The sequence below is a fragment of the Phaethon aethereus genome (genome assembly GCF_964289735.1).
Source record: "Phaethon aethereus genome assembly, chromosome: 1".
Lineage (NCBI taxonomy): Eukaryota > Metazoa > Chordata > Aves > Phaethontiformes > Phaethontidae > Phaethon > Phaethon aethereus.
In genome coordinates, this window is record NC_138575.1 from 152,505,504 (window position 1) to 152,530,318 (window position 24,815).

The 24,815-nt window shown below is 40.4% G+C and overlaps 1 protein-coding gene across 1 annotated transcript in view; it reads left to right on the forward strand.

Moving 5' to 3' along the window:
* Nucleotides 1–3,976: 3,976 nt before the first annotated feature.
* Nucleotides 3,977–24,815, forward strand: part of RGPD4 (RANBP2 like and GRIP domain containing 4) — a gene marked incomplete at its 5' end in the record, with an annotated part of 33,861 nt that continues 13,022 nt past the window's right edge. Inside the window, 21 exons of the mRNA XM_082014128.1 lie at nt 3,977–4,051; nt 6,489–6,556; nt 7,075–7,186; nt 8,101–8,253; nt 9,085–9,315; nt 9,744–9,889; nt 11,362–11,554; nt 12,269–12,359; nt 13,678–13,887; nt 14,398–14,576; nt 14,668–14,843; nt 15,156–15,279; nt 15,639–15,800; nt 16,140–16,277; nt 16,368–16,514; nt 17,002–17,184; nt 17,263–17,346; nt 17,848–17,986; nt 18,162–18,259; nt 18,793–23,389; nt 24,406–24,483. Coding sequence (XP_081870254.1) covers nt 3,977–4,051; nt 6,489–6,556; nt 7,075–7,186; nt 8,101–8,253; nt 9,085–9,315; nt 9,744–9,889; nt 11,362–11,554; nt 12,269–12,359; nt 13,678–13,887; nt 14,398–14,576; nt 14,668–14,843; nt 15,156–15,279; nt 15,639–15,800; nt 16,140–16,277; nt 16,368–16,514; nt 17,002–17,184; nt 17,263–17,346; nt 17,848–17,986; nt 18,162–18,259; nt 18,793–23,389; nt 24,406–24,483 — 7,384 coding nt within the window. The remainder of the gene's footprint in view (nt 4,052–6,488; nt 6,557–7,074; nt 7,187–8,100; nt 8,254–9,084; nt 9,316–9,743; nt 9,890–11,361; nt 11,555–12,268; nt 12,360–13,677; nt 13,888–14,397; nt 14,577–14,667; nt 14,844–15,155; nt 15,280–15,638; nt 15,801–16,139; nt 16,278–16,367; nt 16,515–17,001; nt 17,185–17,262; nt 17,347–17,847; nt 17,987–18,161; nt 18,260–18,792; nt 23,390–24,405; nt 24,484–24,815) is intronic.

The following is a 24,815-nucleotide window of genomic DNA, read 5'->3' on the forward strand; positions in this document are numbered from 1 at the left end:
TATTTTTATGCAGAAACTATATACAAGGTATTTTCAAAAGATAACATACTTTGCCTTAATTATACAGGATGCGAGAAGTATTTTATTTCAAATGTGAACACCTGAGCTTAAAATCTAGCTTCTAGGCTTCATTAATTTTCACAACAATACTGAAAATGTGTATTTCAATTAACTGGCAATATTACTTTTACACCTATGAGTGTAAATATACAAGGTTTGATCCTGCTAGGATCTATTTCTTTAGCCATCCTCAAGAACTGAGCTAACAAGTCATCAGGATTCCTTATAACATACATTTATTTGTTTTATACTGTTGACTTCTGTTCATGCAAATCTGTTTTATTTTTCCCTTTCTTAGAGAAAATACAGTTACTTAGGACTTTTTGATAGTACTACATTACAAAGTACACAAACTTTTTTTTTAATATTAGTTACTTAAACAGATTTTATGCAATTCCATCATATGAAGTGAAATTTTCTTTCCTGTTTATGAAAAATTAGTTGCTTTAAAATGTCTGCTTTCCAGTGACATCAATAAAGGCTATGTTATTAAACCTTGTATCATCTCTCTTAAATGAGTGCTTGAGAAGGGTGGGAAAGCAACTAGGCTCTCTTGGTTCCCTATTCTTTTACCTGTGTCTGTATGTAAATACTTCGTTATTATCCTGATTTAAAGGAGACAAAAACCTTTTCTAAGTATCCCACTGTAGTTGTTAAACTCATGGAAGAAACCAGAGTTTGCTTCATAAAGAACAGCTTGATTCTTCTGGGTATTTTCTGAATTGGCATAGTTGCTAGGTTTTCCTAAAGAAAATATCTTGTCCGAGTTTAAAACATACACCTTCCTATCCATTTTTTCCCTCTGCTTTTCACTGTAATGAAACTGTCACCCCAAACTTCCTGTTTAGTACTAGGTAGGGTATTTTTTGACTATTTTATCCTACATAGTTTTTGAATGCCATAACAGTTCAGTAACTGAATGCAGTCCTGACTGTGTTCAAGACTAGAAAAGCTTAAAATGGCCTGAAAAAACATTTACATAACTACCATGGTAGCCCTGTTGGGATCTTGGACCATGCCATGGATTCAGTAGACCATACTCAGCAATTCTTCCTTTAAGTCATAATTCACTTCTTGGTTTCACTTCCAGGTTTTTCACACTACACTGACTGTACCTCTTTTCCTTCAGCCTATGTACGCACAGCCTTACCACTCAAAGAGTTGGGAAGGGTTTCTAAACCTGAGGCTAAGCAGCAAAGACCTGGCTCACATCCACGTTGCTTGGGGTTACATCTATCCACAACACAGTGGCCTTGTTTGCACTCTGCAGCCACAGGTGTCCTCTCGACTCTGTGGTAGCCCCGTGGCCCTAACACGGGATGGCTTTTTTTTCTGTTTCCGAGTTCCTGATGGTGAGTGCTGTGCTACAGTTCACCAAGGCAGCGGTTTCTACTTCATGAACATGTGCATCTTGGACCCCATGATGTAGCACTGAGAGCATGTGAGGGTGCTTGAGGGTTCAAAGCCTGATGAATCATGGAAAAATGTTGATTGGAAGGGGCTGCTAGAGGTCAGCTAGCCCAACCATCTGCTTTGAGCCGGTCTAACTTCAAAGTTGGATCAGCACTGAAGGTCTTGCTCAGCCAAGCTGTGAGTATATCTGCGGAAAGAGGTTTCACAGATCTTTGTGGTGAATATGTTCCAGTGCTTCATCACCCTCATGGTGAATTTTTTTTATTATTAATGGAGTCCTATCTTGAGTGGAGGGTTCCCCAGATCCACACTGCTCTCTTGGGAGTTGTGTTAGGAGCAAACTGTCATTGAAATAATACCTCTGGACATTGTCATGAAGAGGATTAATTAAAAGCAGTTGCAAAACAGAGCCAGGGAGCAAGCTAGGAATTAGGCAGCCTGGACAATTACAGGTTTGGTGGTGAAGCTCACTTCCTGGCCTGTCAGTATTATAAATATTATGCATAACTGCACATACTTTCCTGAAAGAGGCAGAGTTTATTATTGTTTTTCTACCCATGACCCCTACTAGGTCTCTCAAGGAAGGCTGTGAGCGTGGGATGTGGGACTGTATTCTGCGTGGGATCAATCGTGCACAGGCAACAGATTCCTTTAGAAGCCCCTGCTTAGACTAACAGTAGGGAGCACGTCAGAAAGCCCAGTGGATGTAGCTGTAGGGTGAAGAAGCTGAGCCTAAAGCCTTTCTGCCACTGGCAGTGGCAAGCCCTGTGCTCTGTTCGAAAGAATAGGTAGCGAGCCAAGCTGAGCACAGTCAGGTTGCAGGGCTAGCACTAGAGTCAACTGCTGTCCTGCCTGGTGAGTTGCCTTCCTGGTGTTGCGACCACTGGGGACAGCACAGGGGGTGCCACTTCCACAGGGATGGGCGAGAGACACTGGTGATCAGTGTCAAGGCACCGGACCCTGTCTGTACGAAGGCAATTTCCCATGCCTCCCCATCAGTTGAAGAGCAGTAACTTCCTCCAGTGAGCCAAATGAGCCAACTCCAGCGTTCTCCTCTGCGCGAGCACCACTACTTTTGTTACTTAGCCTGGCAGGTACTGATCAATTGTTTGGCAACCTTGGTTGTAGATACACCATTCAAAAAAGTACAGAGGAACAAAAAAAGATTCTTTTTCCTTACAGAATTAAATCAAACATCTAAATAAATCACCATTAATAGCACAAATAATAAAAGACAGGGTTAATTCTTTCAGCCAGGGTGTTACATGGTGCTACTAGTCTCCTTAAAGGAACAAGTTTGGTTATGTTTTTAAGTTTTTTCTGGCAAATATGGCAAGAGCTCTGCAGATGTCAGTATTTTTTAGATGTAGCAGGAATGGTATGGCTATCAATGCGTTGCTCGACATTGAGAATGGGACAAACTTTTAATGATGATTCTTCAGAAACAGAGCCCAATGGCCTCATTTTGACCAAAGTGCCTGAACTGGCAGAGGAAAGACTAGACAGGCAATTCCAGTGAGCAGGATCTGACGCTGCCAGCTGGGAATAGCACCATGGGGCCACCACTGGTCCTCAGAACCACCAAACTCTTACAACTGCAGCTTGCAAATTTCTCCTGTCTTGAGGGCTGCTGATCTCATCATCTTCTGATCCATGTTCCCAGCTGTACTTTAGGTAACAAAGAGCACAATTATGCTTTTCATAGTACCTGCAAAATAAAGTTTTTCACCATAGCTGCTACAATAGCTGGAAACTCATTTTCTAGAGCACTGGGTCTCAGCAATAACGCCCATATTTATGGATTAAATTTATAGTTGCTGTGAACGACAAGATACAGTTTTAGGTGAAGAAATACTGAAGCTTGCTTCCACACACGTAAATATTTTCTGTGACACCGTAAGGCCCACGCACTAATAGAAGCTGGCCTAGTAACAAGGGAGCAAAGATCAGTTGCCCCTTAAAATCTATTGGGATGCAAAGAGTTGGCAGCCCGGCTAACCCGGGCCTCGCTCACCCCGCGCGGCCGTGCCAGGCCGCTCGGGAGCCCTGCGCCCCTCACCTGGGGCCGACCAACGGCCTCGCGCAGGGCGAGGAGATCTTCCTCAGGAGAGCTTCCTCAGCCGTGGGAGGAGAAAGGCCTGCGCGCGCCCGCACGCCACCGGGAGCCGCCCGTGGGGCCGTGGGCCCCGCCGCCGCCGCCGCCCCGCCCCCTCCCTGCAGCGCCTGCGCGCTCCTGCCCTCGCGGCTTCCCGCCTCCCCCGCCCCGGGCGCATGCGCGGGGCCACCGCATGCGCAGAAAGCCGTGCCCTGCAGCCGTTGATGGTGAGACGCGGCCGGACGCGGTTGCGCGGGAACTTGCGTAACGCGCGGCGGCTGCCGCGTCCCTCCGTTGCTTCCTCCTTCCCCTCCCCGTTCCCCTTCCCTCCACAGGCGCCGCGCGAAGGCCGGTGGGGAAGACGTTCCACCTGGAGGGAGGCCGGGCGCTGCCCCCGTCCGCGGCGCCATGATGAGGCGCACGAAGCCCGAAGTGGAGCGGTATGTCGCCTCCGTACAGGCCGCCGCGCCTTCCCCCAGAGAGGTGAGCGCTGCCGGTGGCGGGGGCCGCCAGCGGATCTTCTGCGGCTTTGCCCTTTTCTCTTGCGCCGGTACTGGGAGGCAGCGCGGCCGCTGGCTCGGTGCGACCCGTCCGGTGGGGCCCCTTCCCGCCCCTGACGTGAGGGGCGGCTGGCGTGGGGCGGAGGCGGCGTGCCTTCCCTGGCTTTCTGAGGGGTGGCCGCCTCCCGCGCAGGCCCGGCTGCTGCTCCTGCCCGCACGGAAAAGGCCCGGGGGCTGCCGGACTGCTTTCTGCCGGTACCACGGGTCTCCGCGCCGCGTCGGGCGCGGCGGTGCTAGGTCTTGGTCTGCTCTGTCTTTCGTGATCCCTGGTGGGAAGAGGAAAAGGGACTTATAGTGTCTCTGGGACTATTTCCGAGCCCATATTTACTCGGGGTTTCTTTAAGTCGAGTGAGTTAGGGGAAGCTGCTATGAGGAAGGGGTTTCGCTTACTGGAGGTGCTTTCCCTGTGCAGAAGCAGCGGTTTACCAGAGCTGTGCCACCTGCCTTTTACACCTGGTAAGCCCTAGTGTAGCATTAAAGAGCCCACCGCTCTCTAAGCATAAGTACAGAATTCTTCAGTTTTGTGAGAGAGTAGTTCCTAAGTTTCCTGAGTTTCCTTTTCTTAAAAAAATAAAGAAGTCAAATAGGGAACATGTGAGACACTTTCAGTTTTCTTTTATGTGCTGTGTGATTAATAGTCCCGTCTGTGTCACTGCTTTGTGAAATAAAAGTATTAAGAGAGGGAGAAGTGGGAGAAAATAATTTTCCTACTGTATTTTAGTTCTGCATGATTGGTTACCTTTCCATTATATCTGGAAAATGGTGTACAGGTCACAGTGAGCAGTCTGATGCAATTCGTGGGAGCTATTTAATTCTGAAAGATCCTGTTCTGCTGCTCTGAATTGATTTTTATTGCGGAGATAGAATATTCAGGAGTGTGTTGTATAGTGTGAATGCATCCATGTTCATCATTATGCAGTAGGGCTTTTATGCAGGGCCTGTGTACATCATCATCATTTGTGCCTTTCCCAACAGCCACAAAATTGTCCTGTGACTGTTTAATTGACTTGGGTGCTGTTTAGACCAGACAATGTCAAGTACATCACTGCCAGAATCAGAGATGTTCTTTAATTGTTTTGATATTCCTAGTGAATTAAAAAAAGAAAAATTCCTCTCCTTCTGTTGTGTTTAAGGCCAACAGGTGCATATTTAGTGCTTTGTTTTTTTTTTTTTTAAAGTAATGCTTACAACTAATTGTATAGTACAGTCAGAGGTGGAAATAGTTACTGGTTTTCTTGTGTTGGTTTTAAGGGGGGTGCTTATAAGGCTGCAAAGCATTTATTCTGAGGTTTCTTTTCATCCATGTTTAAAAGGAGATGCCAAGTGTGACTCCACTTTGATGTATTTTACCTTTTTATAACACACTTCAAAAATACAGACTGAAAACTTGTTTACCTTAAGAACCCTGGTTTCATTCTAAACCACTTAAAATTTTATATTAATAACTGGGGTAGGAGAGGGAGGGAGACTAATAATTCAAGTGTTTTCAAAATGTACAGCTTGTTTGGAATCATAGATGTAACTAGTTCCAGTATTTTTTGGTTCTCAAGCAAAATCTACTTTTGAACTAATACTAGGAGCTCAAGCTTTACATTTCTCTCTGGTTTACTTCTGCCTTCAGGTTTTTGCTTGTGACTTAGTTCTTTAGCTCATTCTTTTCACTCTTTTCCTCCTGTCCATGCTTTTGCCATCTCACCCTCTGCCTGCTCTCTGTGTGTTTCTTCTTGTTTTGCCTTTGTTGCTTCCTTGTTTTACCCCCCAAAAAATACCTTTGGAGACGTTTCACTTGTTGCCTATAGAGTGTATATGGTTAAGAGATCTCAAACTGACAATATCAGAAATAAACTACTGCATAAATACTTTTCTTAGACAAACTGACAATGACTTAGGTAGAAATTGCTTTTTCCTCAAGTATGTTTAAACAGTAGTGTCTGAGACTACTGCTACAGCAGGCCTAAATGACAGGTCTCTCTTGGTTTGTAGGATTATTTTTTTTTCTTTGCTACACTGAAACAAAATAGATTGAATATAGTTGACCCCATTCTTCCACTGTCTTTTAATCAGAAGTGTTTATGAAATGCCACATGTATTAGGGCTTGTTGCTTGCTTCAGTGGTAACCTCTATTTTGCCTAGTAGCATTTGCCAATTGTAGGAAAAACTCTTACTCTTTTTGTTCTTAATCCTACATCTTTCAAAACCAAACCCTTAAATATGAGGAGTGGATTTGAGTTCATAACTAGTTATCAAATTCAGTAATTTAGAAGTATTATGCACTGCTGAAAAGAAGGGTCACCGTATTGAATTATTTCAAAACTACCCTATGTCTAAAGTATATCTGTCATGTGTTTTTCTCCTACAGAAATCAATGAAAGGATTCCTCTTTGCTAAGCTGTATTTTGAAATAAAAGAATATGAGCTTGCTAAAAGGTAACGTGCATTGATATATGTTTGTTTTTCTGTTGTCTAAAGTGTAAGAGAAGCTGAATGAACATGAAGCACACCAGAGAAACCATGATCAGTAGTATGCTTTTTACAGGTAGCAGTAAATGTGGGTATTGAAGACCTTAAAAGCAGATTAGTTATGTGGTACTGAAAAACTTACCTGATTAAAATGGCTAATTTTTTTTTTCTCATTGTATTATGTAGTTCTTACTGTTCCTGTGAAAAAATGGAAATTTTTTATTTTTAAAAATTTATTTTTAATAAAAATAATCTTTTTTTGATAAACAGAAATACTTGAGTACTTGCTGGCAAGCAAGTAGCATCTGTACATGTAAAACAGTGTTGCTTCTTATTTTAAGGTCCAGACAAGGTATCTAGAACAAAATACATCTGTACTTCCTGTATGGCAGATGAAGTTATCATTAGAACTTGGTGGGGTGGGAAGGGGGGAGTATTGTTGAAAAAATACTGGTCAATAAGTGACTTTTTTCCCCTCTCCATAGGTATATATCTACATACCTCAATGTACAAGAGAGAGATCCCAAAGCACACAGGTTTCTTGGACAAATTTATGAAGCTGAGGATAATGTAGAGAAAGCTTTTGGGTGTTACAAGGTAAGTACTACACTGACCCCTAATGTCCTGCTTTATTCATTTGTAAATGGACTTTTAAAATCCTTCTGTGCTGGACATTCTCAAACCTATAGATGAAAATGTGTTCCTGGAAAAACTGTATTAGTTATAAACATTTGACAATGGAAAGCATATGAAGCACTGCAGAGGAGATTCTTCGTTTGATATCACTTGCTTCAGTAATGTATTTTAAGTTGATTGCCTTTTGTTCTGGACTTGATCTATTTGCTACCTGCTGTTAGCTTCTTCCTGTGTCATACATTGCCTTTTGGACTAAGGATCTGTGACTGTTGTGGGATTCCTTAATGTGATTTACGTTCCTGTGATGACACAGGAATCGAGTTGCTACTAGAAAACTGTAGGCCTGGTGGGGTTTTGTTTAGTTGGTTTGGGAGGGGGCAGGGGCAGAAGGGAGGGGCAAATCTAATTTTGATTAGGCAAGCACATAAATGTCAAATTCCCAATCAGAATGTCTTTGTTGTGGTTTTGGGGAGGGACATATGTGCTCGGAAATCTGGGTGCCAGCACAATTCCATGAAGTGTGTCTTAACTATTTTTTTTTAAGCATCCATATCTGGCTAGACTAGAGGTCCTTATAGTCCTACTGCCTGTGTATAGCAGTAGCTAGTTGTAGATGCAGAGGAGCTAGCTTTTGCATTATTTCTCCTATGCTCTTCTGAATTTCCACAGTTGTATCTGGGTGCTGTAAACTAGTGGTGGCATTTAGAAAGGCTTTTCTCAATATATTCTCTATTGATAGTTCTAACTAATTTGAATAGCTGGGCCTGTTTGTGAGGGGATAACTCTTTCCTGTTCTATATGGTCTTTCCTGTTCTATATGGATCATAAGATCAAGTTACCTTTTTTTCCTCCTGTATGTGCATGGGGAAAACTAGCGTTCAGTGGAGTTGAACCCAACACAGAAAGATCTTGTATTGAAGATTGCAGAGTTGTTATGCAATAATGACATTACTGATGGAAGAGCAAAATATTGGGTTGAGAGAGCTGCTAAGCTCTTCCCTGGGAGTCCTGCTGTTTACAGGTTGAAGGTAAATTCCAAATTACCTCTGTTCTGTGGCTTAAAGAAACTTTCAGCATCTGACTGGTGTGCTTTTTGCATGTCACCTCACACAAAACTGCTCCTGACTAAATTAGTTTAGAATCTTTAATATTAAATCTATTAGATATTACTTTCTTTACAATCTAACCTTTTTGTTTAACTTCCAAGAAAGTTGCAGCTACAGGTTTTCATACCCTTTTTAATGTTTCAAGGTTAAACCTTTTAAAAAATGCTGAGAAACTGTTAGTTATCACATCTGAGAAGTTAAGACTAGATAGGCACTACTTGATCCTTCTGTTGTGTGACTGGCAGGAAGGTGGCAGGCCTGTGAACTCAGGCTTTCTTGCTCTATGTTGCTTTTTTTGTTTTTAAATCTGTATTATGATCAAGTCCGCAGAATGTGAGAAATTCTGTGATTCTCAAATACTGTGTAAATGCTTTCAGTCTCACTTTTGCACAGGTATGTTAACTTTGTGTAGCTAAGTAGCAACCACCTTGATGTCTTAAGATACCTGTGGTTTTTTTTAAGCAAGATAGTCTATGGCAGGGTGTGCCGTCATTGAACCAAACGGTTTGACAAGCATTACTTACCGTTGTAAGAGGCAAATGCTTCTGAGGATTTTTTTCTATAATAGCTAGCTCCATTTTTAAATATGTGAGTATTTCATCAAGCTATGTAATACCCAGAAGCTATTAAGAGTAGTGTAGTCTGAGTAATGTAGTCTATGTAGTGGAGGAAAGAAAACTGTCTGGTACTGTAGTTGCTGAAAAGACTCAGGTGGGAAATGAAATATTAACATGTTACCTTCATGTTTAACAGGAACAGTTATTGGACTGTAAAGGTGAAGATGGATGGAACCAGCTTTTTGACTTGATTCAAGCAGAACTTTATGCAAGACCAGATGATGTCTACATAAACATCAGACTAGTTGCGCTCTACCGTTCAAATAATAGATTAAGAGATGCTGTGCTCCACTGTCAGGAGGCACAGAAGAAAATACCTTTGCAGTCAAGCTTGGAGTGGTGTTCCTGTGTTGTAGAGACATTTGAGGTGTTTAATCATATTTTGATCCTGTGATAGTCTTCCATACCTCTTTATCTGGTCTATTTCTCTTAGTGTCATTACCCTGACAGCTATTTCTCAAGTGATTTAACTCCTTCAGATGCAAGTCTACTGAAGCCAGTGGAATTACAAAATACTTCTGTGTTTTTTTTAATTGGAATTTTCTCCCCAAAATTCAGCCTTAGAGCTATTGAATTTCTCACTTCCAAAGCTCAGCTAGATACAACAATCCCATTAGGGATAAAATTGCTCAGGCAAATAGTTCTCTGGAAGTTTGCTTCTGAAGAGTATGTTAAGGTCACACCTGTGAAACTGGATTATGCAGTAAATGCTACTAATATGTTTTGGAAAAGTACTGCCCTTGCCTTCTTGGAAGGATTACTGTTCCTTATCCTGTGATGAACTTTCTTCTTTAGGAATATCTGGAAACTTTACAAGACTTGGAGTCTGATAAAAATAACTGGAGAACTATCAAGAAAGATCATCTGCTGGCATATTCCAGCTTTGTCAAAATGACACTTTCTTCTAGAGATGTTCAGGAATGCAGAGAGTCACTTGAAAGGTATTGTTTCAACTTTCCTGTAGTAAAGAAAAAAAAAAAAATCTAAGAATTGTTCTTCCCTCCCCGCCCTGAGTCACAGAACATCTACCAAGCTTTGATTTCACTGCTTAACTTGTTTGTAGAGAGAATCTCCTCTCCCATACACTAGCCACTAAGAATGGTTCTTACTGGGTTTGAAGCCCAAGCTGTCTTGTGACGGAGGTGCAGGCCTTGTTTGAATAGTCAGCACACAGCCATGGAGAAGACTCGTTGATATCCTGGGTCAATTAACTTTGTACCTTCTTTCCCTTCAGTAAGAGAATGTTGTTCTCCACCAATTGACTAATCCAGATTTCCCAGACAGACAATTAAAAAAAAAACCACACACCCAACAGTGAACAAAACAAAACCAAACCAAAACTAACTCTTGTGTATCAGCTTTGTCCTGGTCATTTTGTTCTAGATCAACACATACTGGAATAATTAGGAACTTATGTGTATAGTATGGAGGGAGGAAGGCACTTGCAGGAAGAGCCCTCTCCTTCAGGGAAAACTGATGATGTTACAAGGTCAGCTGAGACAGGTGACTTCAAGGCATATCATCTGTGGCACACCTAGAGTAGTACAAAACAAAGTTTGTAGTCAATGTATTGATTAAGGTCTGTGTTCCTTTCTTTCTGTTATCTTGCCTTTCTTACTGGCTTTTATTGACTTACCTCTGTTTCTTATTTATGCAATGGCTGTTACGTTGTCTTTTGTAAAACAATATTCTTTGGTCTGTTAACTTGAATGAGTATTTGAAGCAACATAGACAATGGATGAGGAATACTTAATGCCCAAGTATGTTTTGTTTTCTTTTTTCTCCTCTAACATTGACCAAAACCTTTTCGAGTTTTCTGCTGCCATTTTATTAGTGCCTTTAAAGGCAATTGCATCTGAAGCACTTCCAGATCGTGGTAAATCTAACAGCTATTATAGTTTTGTTAGGTAATTGAAAGAATGTTTTAACTGTTTTCTGGAAAGCCTCTCCTGAGTGGGGGTTGTGTACTAGCCTACAGCTACTCAGATTTCTACAGTACCTTCTATTTTTGAAGAGCCTGTATAGCTGATTTTTGGGCCTTTCTGATAAATGAAGGAAGAGGAAGAGCGGAGTGACTTGTGTCTCCTGCATGTCTTTAAATCTGCAGTAGTGAATAAGTTTATCTGTGTGGTTTGGGAGAATAGTTTTGAAAGCAGCTGTGCAAAGATGTGCTGAAAAGACCGTAAACATCTTGGTAATATTAAATATGTTTTACTTCATTGAATTAAGTTGAGAGCTTTGGGAGTTTGAGTCCATTATTGTACTTCATAGTGCAACTTGGGTTTAAGCAACAGAGACAGTACTAACCATTGACTCATGAAGCTGCTTGATTCACAGTTAAATAACATCAGCCAAAGCCATGTGCTATAGCTTTTACCAGGACTCTTTAGAATGAGTCTTCTCTACATTTCAGTTTTGATCGTGTACTTCAGTCAGTGAAACCATATGTTAATGGGGCTGACGAGTTGTCTCGTACCTTTGTGGAAATGAAAGGACAGCTATACATGCATGCTGGAACTTTGCTACTGAAAATGGCCCAACACAATGAGGCACAGTGGAGAGCTGTGTGTGAACTAGCAGCATTGTGTTATCTGATAAGTTTCCAGGTAAGTAATTTTTCAGTTTATGCCTTTAGTTGATGCAGTTCTTGAAATGTTCTTGGTGTACATGTGTTGAACTCCGATATTCCCGAGATGAACTAGTGTTTGTGGGCCTAAGGAAGGATTCCCTCCTCACTCACCAAATCCTGCTCTTTCACATTTCTTGAAAAGGTTTCAAATTATGTGAATAGGGTAAAAGTGTATCTTCAACTGTTTCCCTTGTCAGAGTAACCTGACAGGTTAAGACTTAAAGGCTAATGAGTTTGTTTCTTACAGAAAAGGGAATAAATATACTGTAATACAGCTGAACACATATGTTAAGTATTAGGCTTATTGGTATAGGGAGGGAAGGGGATAAGCTGAATTGTTCCCATATCCTTGTTGCATAGACAGCAGAATGGAAAAAATGAAGATTAGTTCTTTGCCTTATGAAGTGAAATTGATGGTCCTTTATGCCACTGCTTGCATTCCAGGTACATGGGAATGTACACTTGTGTACACTTCATGTTACCTGTAATAGCTATAACTACCTACCTCAGGGTTTTAGGTGGGTTCCCTGCCCGGGGATATGTGACATAGTACCTTCGGAATGAATTATGTCTCTTTTTTCTATAGTTTTCTAATACTGAAAATAAGCTTGTTTCCTAATTCTTAAAACTAATTTAAATCATCTGCTCTTATTGTGAAGAGGCTGTAACAATTTTCTCCTTACTTCACCAGGTTCCTAAACCAAAGTCAAAACTAATAAAGGGGGACCAAACTGGACAAGATGTGCTAGAAATGTTGGCCTGTGATCGAAAAAGCCAGTCTGGTAATAAAAATAGCTACATAGTTCCATCTTAGTGTTATGGATAGTCACTTTTAAGAGCTAAGTGGTTTGTTAAAGAACATATTAGTGATCTTGAAACGTAATATTAATGCTTCAATATGCAATAAAACCTTCTAGATTCTGACTACATATGTAAAACAAAACAGGAGTTTGATCCTGACACCTAAAGTGTTTTTTCTCCTCTTTAGCATACTAGTAGAATGTGTTCTCTTTTTTTTTTCAAGTGTGGTTTTTTTCACCCTCTCCACTATATTAAGATAGAATTTAACTTTTAAGGTCTCTTAATCTACTGGAAATGGCTTCTGACTGCTGATACTATTTTGCAAGTATTGTTAGATCCAAGAGGAAAAGAAAGTGTTACTGTTTCCCTGTCCTTTCCATTCTCTTACTTGTTAGCAGCAAAAGAGCAGAACTGATAAGTATAGACAGTTTTTCAGTCTACAAACTTTTGCAGGGCCGAGATGAAAACAAACAAGCTTATTAGACATCGAGTTCAATTGTTTCATAATGGATTTTGATAAGACAGATGACTTCTTGTATTATAACTACTTATTGTAAGGACAGGTGCAGTGCCCCTAGAATAGTAGTAATTGTGAATTGTTTTGATTGGAAAAGGCATTTAAGATCAAGTCCAACCATTAACCTAGCACTGCCAAGCCCACCACTAAACCATGTCCCTAAGTGCCACATCGACGTGTCTTTTAAATACCTCTAGGAATGGTGACTCAACCACTTCCTGGCCAGCCTGTTCCAATGCCTGACAACCCTTTTGGTGAAGAAAGTTTTCCTAATATCCGATCTAAACTTCCCCTGGTGCAACTTGAGGCCGTTTCTTCTTGTCCCATCACCTCTTACTACTTGGATAAAAGAGACCAACACCCACCTCACTAAAACCTCCTTTCAGGTAGTTGTAGAGAGCGATGAGGTCTCCCCTGAGCCTCCTCTTCTCCAGACTAAACAACCCTAGTTCCCTCAGCTGCTCCTCATAAGTCTTGTGCTCTAGACCCTTCTCCAGCTGCTTCATTGCCCTTCTTTGGACATGCAAGTAAGAAGTTGGTTTTGCTTTCCTGAAGAACTGGATTTACAAATGCCTTGTGATTGTTGTCACTAAAAGCTTGGAAAGCCTATGTGCTGAAAAACTTACCTAATTACAGGGAGGACATAACAGTGTGTAGGTGTCCTAAGGGGAAGTCCTGACTCCTGCCTAGCCTTCAGTAGCAAGAGCAGTCCAGTGTATCAAATATTACTTTTCTTTTTGTTCACTGCTTTATTTATGTGAAGTGATATTTTTGTTTTCTAGGTCATATGCTGCTGAACTTAAGCCATGGCAAGCAAGACTTCTTTAAAGAGATTGTGGAATCTTTTGCAAACAAGAGTGGTTCATTTACATTGTTTGATAGCCTGTTTGAGAGCGGAGCTTCTAGAGAGAGATCTTTTATTGGCACAGATGATATTGGAAATGTCAGTACACAAGCACCAACACAAGTGGAACTTCCCAAATATGATATTGGTAAGAGCTGTTACTTTCTGAAACTCAGCACAACTTTCTGTACCAGAAGCTCTTCCAATACTTCATACTGCAATAGAAGACAGATACCTGTTATAGCTGTCCAAAGTTGCCCAGATGTCCTAGGCAAGGCTTAGATTTCATTGCAAAGTAAAGAAGTACTTCTTGAATAATTCCTTAAAGATTCTGGAGAAGTCAATAGGTTTGCTAAAAATAGTTGCCTATTGCACTGACTATGGCGAGGGTGGAAGTGAAAGGAAGTCTGAGTCACCCTTTCAGAAGCTTAAGGGGTTGATGGCTTGAGCACTCAGATGAACTGTCTACTTGATATGTTTGGCTAATTTGAAGTTTGTAATCTTTCATAAGTGAAAGGTGGAATCTTGATACTCATAGGTCTGCAAGCTATCTTTGGCTGCTCTGACAGAGTGTAATGTGAAACCCAGGTTTGATCAGATAAAAGTCTTGCTCACTTGTAGGAAGTTGACATCTGCATCCAACTTTGTCTTTACATAGGTGCTGTTCGAATGCACAATGGCAGTCTCCAGCACCTTGTGTGGCTTGGCTTGCAGTGGAACTCTATGTCAGTCTTACCCCCAATGCGCAAGTGGTTAAAACAGCTTTTTCACTTGCCTCAAGAAACATCAAGACTTGAGACAGATGCTCCTGAATCCATTTGCCTGTTGGACCTTGAAGTAAGTAAACTTTCTAAGTTCTTAGATGTACTATACAATTTAAGTTTTTTAGTATTTAATACCATTTATTTATTTATTTTTACAAAAACAGGTATTTCTACTTGGGGTGGTATTCACTAGCAACTTGCAATTGCAAGAGAAGTTTAATTCTCACTACGGTGCACATCAGCCTCAATTCTTACCATTGCCAGTGTGCAAACAGCTCTATACCGAAAAGCAAAGATCCTGGTGGGATGCCGTTCGTACTCTTATTCAGAGAAAAACAACGTAAGGCTTTTTTAGTTTGGAAATATTTGACCAAGCCTTTAGGCAGCTTCTGCTACAACAGTTTGGTTTGGTCTCAGTATATTTTTGTAAAAATAAATTTCTTCTTTGACATATTTTGGACATTGAAGCTTTGTAGCAGGGACTTGATACACTTGACAGATTACTAAAAATGGAATTTTCATTTCTAACAATGCATTTCTAAACTAGAGGCAGGTTAGGACTAAAACTGCAGGCTATATTCGTCAAGCAAATGGCATGTGAAGAGATGAAAATAGAGAATACTAATCAAGGAATGTTTCTTCTGATATTCAGACCAGGAACAGCAGCAAAACTGAGGCTTATCGTACAGCATGGAATAAGTACTCTGCGAACACTGGAGAAGCATGGCGTTCAACCTGCCTTAATTATACACTGGGCAAAAAGCCTACAAAAAACAGTAAGATGAGATTATTTTTAAATATGTATAAGCCAAGATGTTTCTCTTATCTTCCAAACAAAAAACCAGAAAAAAAAAAAGGAAGATGAGAATGTATTATTGAGAACTGTTGTTTGTTTTGTCAGGTGAATATAGTTGCTCTAGTCACCCTATAAAGTACTCTGTCTTAAACTGTAGTGTTGTTTTCTACATGTATGTTACTTTACATAGCTCTTGAGATAAACCCCCTGAGGTTGATCTCATGTGTCAGAGAAACACTTGGACCTTTTCAAGAAAACCAGGAGAAGGATATTTATGAATAGCATTTTGACTTAAATTTATTGAAATCACATGTACTTCTATTCCCTTTTCTTCACCAGGGCATTAGCCTTAACTCCTTCTATGACCAGAAGGAATACATTGGACGAAGTGTCTACTACTGGAAGAAAGTTTTGCCTATGCTGGAAACTATCAAAAAGAGGAGGAGTATTCCTGAACCTACTGATCCTCTCTTCAAACACTTCCATAGCGTAGACATTCAGGTACAGATTGATTAAGCCAAGGTTGAAGTAAGAGAGAGTCTATGTAAGAAACTTAAATGGTTGTGGGATTCTTCTCTGCATTGTACAACTCATGTTATTACTATAAAACTGTTAATGATGAGATTTAGTAGTATCAGTGTCTGATAAAGGGGGGCGGGGGGAAATCTCTCCTTACAACTTCATTCTTACCTTTAAAAACTGTGTATATGATTGGAAGGCACTGAACACCCTTAGTACCAACTTTCTGTAAAAAGTATTTTCCCTGTATAATAGGGAAAATAATAATGGCTTGTTTCATTTCCGCTGTTAGGTACGAGTTGTCTTTCACTTTCTTTGTAGGTCTTCCAGGTAGCAGCGTATGAAGAAGAGGCACGTATAGCATTTGCGATGTTGGATGCAGTTGATGGCAAAACTGATGATGCTTTATTAGCGTTTGAATCTATTAAGAATGTGGTTTCATACTGGAATCTCGCCATGGTAAGCTTATAAATTGCATTACCCCAAAATGCTTTGCTTTATTCATTTGCCTTCTGACTGATCATGATTAATCTCTATCCTGTTCTTCAGATCTTCCAAAGAAAGGCAGAAGAGATTGTAAATGATGCCATGCTGCCAGAAGAACAAGAAGAACACAAAACCTATCTTCTTAAAAGCAAGCATTATCTAATGAAGATCATTGAGGAAAGCTCCTTAGATATGACAGTAACTGAGAAGGTAAGTAATTTTAACTTTAAAAATTTGTTTCAGGAGATGCAGTGGCTTTGGTTACTGTTTAAAAATGAAACCGCTTGCATTTATGTTAGCTTTTTTTAGAGCAGGCTTTGCATTAAAGCAAGTTAAACTTACTTCTTCGCTCAAGACAAATAACCTGCTTAACACCAGTGGATTGATTAAACTCTCAGTAACTTCTGTAACCTACCAGATAATGCAATATTCTGACTGCTCTGTGGATGAACGCTTTAATGTAAACAAATAGCTTTTGCCGCTATCTTTTTATAGAGGTTGATAGTTTGAAAAAACAGAGTTAATGTTGGTGTGAATTGTTTTCTTACATTAATCTTAACAGATTTAGAACTTCACTGAAAAAATAGTGTTTGTGTAACAAAAGCTTTGTGAATTGTTCAGCCAGAATTCTGAATGTAGTCTGTCTTGCTCTGAGGGAGAACTGCAGTTGTGACTCATGTTTCAAATAACTTTCTAGCTGCCAGTGTCTATTGAAACTGTGAGGGAAATGCTAGATACAGTGATCCAGGAACTTGGTGAGAATGGTGAAGAAGGAAGTCCTGCCTTCAGAAATGGTCTGTCACGACCTGCAGATTCAGAGATGAAACATTCCACTCCATCACCAACTAAGTTCTCTCTTTCACCAACTAAGAGCTATAAGGTATATTAGCGAGCTATTATTTCAGGGAATTGTTATGTTTGAATAAAGATTTATAAGATTCAATTAACTTTTTTCTAGTTTTCTCCTAAAACTCCTCCTCAGTGGGCAGAAGATCACAGAACTATACTGCAAATGATCTGTCAGCAAGTGGAAGCTTTAAAGGTAAACAAATTTGTCACCATATTCGGTGAATTCAGTTGGCCTTTTAGTTATGGTAAGGACTTAATGATAATAGCATGGGCTGGCTTACAGTTCTAGACTACTGCTAAACTCAGTGGAATTCTCTTCTACAAACAACTGCCTAAAATGAGTGCCAGAATAAATCTTTTTGCTTAAAAATTCTTATTTGGGACTTGGGCAGGGGTACAAAGGCAACCCTTCTAAGGACTGTATGCAGAAAGAGTTCCACTTTCTTCAGCTTCATTTTCATCCAAAACTCTGTTTTGGTGGGTTTTTTTATTTCTAGCTTTAGAATACAATCTTAGTACTTTGTACTGCATAGGCAGAGCTTGGATAATTCTGGCGGGTACCTCTTTATTTTTGTTTTCCAAGCTTGAACATGCTTTTAAGTAGCAAAAGGATAAGAACCATTCCTTATGTTTTCTTCTACAAATGCCTATGTAATATATACTTATACTCTTGACTGGCACACTGTCTTGACAGAACGAAATGCAAGAAATGAAACTTAACAATTCCAACGCAAATGTGTCATCTCATCGGTGGCCTGCTGAAAGCTATGGAACAGATACAATGTCAGAGGGCTATCAGAGAGCACAAAATCTTCATGAAGCCCCATTAACAGGTAAGTTACTGCTGAATCTTTATCTAAACGCTTAGCTAAACCAAGTAAGACTGTTGAAAATATTGCAGAAATGTTTTAATGATTCACAATCAAAAACTGATTGCTGGGGAGAGTCCATTAAAAGCACCAACCAAAAAAATCAAGTATAAACTGTTTTCCTGCTGTTCCTTTTTAGTTGCTACTACTGGCCCATCTGTTTACTACAGCCAATCACCTGCCTATAACTCTCAGTATCTTCTCAGAACTGCTGCAACCAATGTAACCCCAACGAAGGTGAGAACAAATTTATCTGCTTAAGCTACTTCCAATGAAAATGCCTGCTTTGATTCTATATGTAGTAATTGCAGTTCCTTACGTAGTATTCGGTAAACTTGGACTGCTAGGGACAAACTGATAACTTATCTTTCTGCCTAATTTTGGGGATTTGGAAGGAAAAGACAGCAAAATATGTCTCTAATATACTAGCATATGTACCCTATAGGGTATGTGTGATAGCACTTAATTTATGACCCCCCCCCCCCCACCAATGGCTGGCAAAAGAGAATGCTTTTTTTGGGGGTTGGGTTTTTGTGTTTTCATAAAAAAACAACCCATCCATTTTGTGCCCTTTTTTCAATGCTTGTTTTCAGATGACCTTCAGGATTTAAACTAATCAGTTCAAACTAACTTAAAATTAGTTTAGACTTAAATGCATATGAAAATATGCCACGCTTTTAAGCATATGTTATGTGGGCTTCAGCACAGTAAGACTTTGTCCTCTGTGTTACCATAATAAGCAAAGCCATTCTTTTCTGCTTTTTCTTTAGGCTCCTGTCTATGGCATGAACAGACTTACACCTCAGCAACATATATATGCTTATCAACAACCGATGCATACACCACCTCTGCAAAACACTTCTGCATGTATGTTTTCCCAAGAAATATACGGCGCACCTTTGCGTTTTGATTCTCCAGCTACTGGGCTCATTTCTCCTCATGGGGGCGATGATTACTACAATTACAGTGTTCCACAGGCAAGCACAAATCCACCATTGCCTGAACCAGGCTATTTCACAAAGCCATCTGTTATGCCACCAACGTTAAAGCCTGCAGAGTCAAAAGTGATAGAATTTCCAAAATCTAAATTTGGACAGCCAGGAACAGCAGAAGGATCAAAAACATCTCTGCCAACACCAGCACAGTCAAGTCAACCAACAACTTTTAAATTCAACACTAACTTCAAGTCTAATGATGGAGACTTCACCTTTTCTTCTCTTCAAGTTGCAACGCAGCCTGCTAATGCAGCTTTTAATAGCAGCGAAAGCCTCTTGGGTCTTCTGACATCTGATAAATCTTTACAGGATGATAGATACATTGAACAAAAAACAGTTAACGATCCCACAAATAGTCAAAGAAATGCCTTCAATTTCGCCAATAAACATATTCCAAGCATCTCTTTTAGAGAAAGCATGGGACAAAATGCACACAAAAACCTGGGTTTTGAGAAGAGTGATATGTTTAGCGTCCAAGAACCAAGCAAGCTTGTATTTATGACTTCAAATTCAGATTTGGCCAATAGAAGTCATGAAACAGAGGGAGGAAGCACCCATGGTGGAGATGAGGATGATGATGGTCCTCATTTTGATCCTGTGGTGCCACTCCCTGACAAGATTGAAGTAAAGACAGGTGAGGAAGATGAAGAAGAATTCTTCTGCAACAGAGCCAAGCTCTTTCGTTTTGATGCAGAATCTAAAGAATGGAAAGAAAGGGGTATTGGAAATGTGAAAATACTGAAACATAAAGTATCTGGCAAATTTCGTCTCTTAATGAGACGGGACCAAGTGCTGAAAATCTGTGCAAATCACTACATAAATACTGATATGAAATTAACTCCAAATGCTGGATCAGATAAGTCATTTGTATGGCACGCTTTAGATTATGCAGATGAGTTGCCAAAACCAGAACAGCTTGCAATTAGATTTAAAACACCTGAGGAAGCAATGCTTTTTAAAAGTAAGTTTGAGGAGTCACAGAATATTTTAAAAACCTTAGGATCAAATGTTGACACACCTGTGACTCAGAGTAGTGGGACTGTAAGAGAAGCAACAAATCAGGACATCAAGGAGCCTAGCAGATCTATTTCTGGGACCCCAAACTTTGGCTTTCAGTTCCCAAAAGAGGGGGCAAGCCATGAATCTGATAGCAAAGGCAGCCTTACAGCCACATCAACTGCGTCTGGCCCTACCACTTTTTCATTTGGAAAGGAAGCCCCACAAACCTATTCTTCTGGTGGGTTTGGGCAGCATCTCTTGAAGAAGGATCAATGGGAGTGTAAAGTATGTTTAGTTTCAAATGAAGCAACTGCAAAGAATTGTGTTTCATGTCAAAGTCCAAATCCAGATATGTGTGAAACACACGGCACCCCATTAACTGACTCTGCTGGAAATTTCAAAGATACTGGTAACACTGTGCAGGACAAATTTGGATCTGCTTTTGCTAAAAAGGAAGGTCAATGGGACTGTAGTGTCTGCTTAGTAAGAAATGAACCCGCTGCCTCCAAGTGTATTGCCTGCCAGAATCCAAACAAAACTAATACAGCAGTATCTGGCCAACAAGCTACCTTGAAATTTGGCCAAACAGTTGCGCCAAAGGCTATTCAAAATGACTTGGGAGCTGCTTTTTCTAAAAAAGAAGGTCAGTGGGACTGCTCTATATGCTTAGTCCAAAATGAAGCAAAAGATGTGAACTGTCGTTCTTGTCAGAATCCTAACTCACAAAGTCAATCAAATGTGCCTATGCCTACTGTTCAGGCATCCCCTGCTCCCAGGTTTGGTTCTGTTGCTGAAGCAAGTAAGCCACAGAATAATGGATTTGAAGGCCTTTTTACAAAAAAGGAAGGGCAGTGGGATTGCAGTACTTGTCTTGTGAGGAATGAAGGTTCTTCACCAGCCTGCATAGCCTGCAAAACACCAAATCCATCTGGTAAGCCTGTTGGTGATGCTTCATCAACTCCTGCTTTTGGCTTGAAAAGCAAATTACCTGAACCTGCTGGAGGACAGTTGGGAACAGGCTTTAAGTGCGATTTCTTAGAAAAGGGCTTTAAGTTTGGTCATGGTGAGCAAGGCAAGACACCATCATTTACATTTCAGATTCCTTCTGATACTGAAGCTAAGTCTGCAAAGGAAGGATTTAGCTTTTCAATGCCAGTGCCTGAAGGTGGATTTAAATTTGGGATACAGGAGTCCAGTAAAAATACCACTAAGAAAGATGAGCCATCCAAAGAGTGTACAACTGGCTTCTTAAAAAGCATTGATGAAAAAGACAAAAAAGAACCTCCTTCAGATAGCGGAATTACATTCCAATTTCAAGAAACGGCAAACAAGGAGAAAGGTGACTTTGTTTTTGGGCAAAATAGTAGCACTTGTACTTTTGCTGAGCTTGCAAAAAGTACTCCAGGGGAAGGCTTTCAGTTTGGCAAACAAGACCCTAACTTTAAAGGCTTTTCAGGTGCAGGTGAAAAGCTGTTTTCTTCGCAAGATTCTAAAATGGATCACAAAGCAAACGCATCTGCTGACCTTGGTGAGAAGGATGATGATGTTTATAAGACGGAAGACAGTGATGATATCCATTTTGAACCTATAGTTCAGATGCCTGAAAAAGTAGAACCATTTACAGGAGAGGAAGATGAGAAAGTGTTATACTCCCAAAGAGTAAAGCTGTTCAGGTTTGATCCAGAAACAAGCCAGTGGAAAGAACGTGGGGTGGGCAACCTGAAGATTCTTAAAAACGAAGTTAATGGCAAAGTAAGGATATTAATGCGGCGTGAGCAGGTACTGAAGGTGTGTGCAAATCACTGGATAACAACAACGATGAACTTGAAACAGCTGTCTGGCTCAGACAAAGCATGGATGTGGATGGCCAGTGACTTCTCTGATGGTGATGCAAAGTTGGAACATCTGGCAGCAAAATTCAAGACACCAGAGCAGGCTGAGGAGTTCAAACAGAAGTTTGAAGAATGTCAAAGGCTACTACTAGATATACCACTGCAGACACCCCATAAACTTGTTGATACAGGTAGGACAGCTCAACTTATACAGAAAGCAGAAGAAATGAAGTGTGACTTAAAAGATCTCAAAACTTTTCTGACAGATGATAAAACTAAACTGTCAGAAGAGGAAAATGTAAACTCTGTTTGTGCCAGCAGTGCTTCTGATGTGGTTATAAAGCTACATGCTGAAAGTACTGGGCCTACTCTGGAATGGGATAACTATGATTTGCGTGAAGAAGCGTTGGATGATAGTGTGAGTAGTTCTGTATATGCATCGCCTCTTGCAAGTAGCCCTGTAAGGAAAAATCTGTTTAGATTTGGAGAGTCTACCACAGGTTTTAGTTTCAGCTTTAAATCTGCCTTGAGCCCATCCAAATCTCCTGCCAAACAGAACCAGAGTAGAACATCGGTAGGCACAGATGAAGATTCTGACGTTACTCAAGAGGAAGAGAGAGATGGGCAATACTTCGAACCTGTGGTACCTCTGCCTGACCTTGTGGAAGTGACCAGTGGTGAGGAAAATGAGCAAGTCATCTTTAGTCACAGAGCTAAGCTCTACAGATATGACAAAGATGCTAATCAGTGGAAGGAGAGAGGTATTGGGGATATCAAGATATTACAGAACTATGACAACAAACAAGTGCGTATAGTAATGAGAAGGGACCAGGTACTAAAACTCTGTGCCAATCATAGAATAACACCAGATATGAATATGCAACAAATGAAGGGATCTGATAGAGCATGGGTATGGACTGCATGTGACTTTGCAGATGGGGAAAGGAAAGTAGAACTTCTAGCTGTGCGATTCAAGCTGCAAGATGTTGCAGACTCATTTAAGCAAATTTTTGATGAAGCAAAGCATGCCCAAGAGAGAGAGACACTGATAACACCTCTTTCTTCTCGTGCCAATACACCGAAGGAATCTCCGTGTGGTAAAAACGCTGTAGCTGTCCTAGAAGAAACTACCAGAGAAAGAACTGACCTCAGCCATGCTGATGATACTTCTGATGTAACTGTAGAGATTGCGGAGGTGTCAAGCACTTCTGACACACCAACAAAAACAGTAGTTTCTCCTCCCAAGTTTGTATTTGGATCTGAATCTGTCAAGAGCATTTTCAGTAATGAAAAGTCAAAGACATTCACATTCGGAAATACTTCAGCTACTGGTTCTCTCTTTGGCTTCAGCTTTAATCCTCCAAGAAAGAGTGAAGACCATGTTCCAATGTCTCAGAACACAGCGCAGAAAGAACTGGAAGTCTCTGACCCACCAAAAAGCTCTAGTGCTCCTCAGAAGCCTCTAGACAGCAAGGTAGACAACTTGCCTACTTCAGCACAAGATGGACCTTCTAACTTCTCATTTAGAATTCTGGAAAAAGGTGAGTGTCAATTGAGCTGGTAATTTATTCAACTATGCAACTTATTAAGCAGTCGTCTCTATGCTATTCGTTACTGTTGTCTCAATGTGTAGTTTCTTTCAGTTCTAACGTGGGTACCCACAGCTTCACAAGTTCTCAAGAGTTTCCACTAATGGAGTGAATTTTAGGTCATAATTATTTTCATATAAAAATGAAAGCGTGTGGTGCAGGATGGGGTTTTGTTGATTAGTGAGAAAGGGGATTTCAGGTAGGAGCTGTTACTTTGAAGTGCTGTACCTGAATCTCAGGCTTAAGCGCTTAAAGAAGGAGCGGTGGATTCACTTTTTGAGACTGAAATAGGTAGCTGTATTGGTAGTGTATGTACCTGGGCCTTTGCTCTTGAGTGGTAAAGTGTGGGAACAGCAAATGTATGTTTCAGATAAAATTTGAATTATCCCCACGATTGAACGGATGGGTATTCTAAAACTGCTCTCTATACATCTGCTTAAAGTCTTAGTGACTGGCTTCTACACACGTGAAATTGCAGCTTAAATAACACCAGATGTTAGCCTCTTAGCCTGAAAAGACATCACGTGATTACATTCTCAGTTACAACTGTCTGAAAAAGATACGCTTGCAGAAGTGGCTGTGTCATGACCACTATAATGTGCTGATGTGTCTTTGAGAAGAATGGGATTTACTAGCATTTTATTGGTAGAGTACTTCTCTTTGAAGGCTTTGTGTGCTGCTTCCCATCAGTGCAAGACTGTATCAGATGATAGTTTTTAATTTGCTTAATAGTCTTAAAATTATGAAGACATACTGTCTGTTTGTTAACTGAAGTATAATAAAGTGACGTGGTGGAAGATGATAGCTGCCATCTATTCACATGGGTTGAATAAGCTTGTGTAGAATTAACAGAAGAAATTTCCTGCTGTGAAATACAACTACAGAATGCTTCCAGAACATAGATAATTCTGTTTTAACCTTTTAAAATTACAGGTGAACGCTTATATCCAAACAATTTATTTTTTTAGGATTTAATTTTAGCCTTTTTAAATCTAATCCAATGGCCTTTTGGACAAGCACATCTTCCTTGCAACCTGATAGTAAAGGTATTTACATACTGCACTGAATGTGTGATAAAAACACTTTAGCGGGCATGGACAGCAACCCAACTGTGGCAAAACAGTTGGCTCTGTAATCCCTGTAATTAACATGCATGCTGAAGAAGAGTAGTTAAGGTGTGTGTGTCTGACTACTGTATTTGTCCTACTGGAGAATGGTTATAGCGCTTAGTTAATATGAGCTAGCACAATGGATGGCCCTTTTTAATCTTTTGGCTTCTGTTTGTGTTATTTTCTTAGGATATCTGCATTGCACTTCCTCATCACAGTTTTACTGAACCTGCACACTGGATCTCTAAAACTTCCTTTTTTTAAAAGAA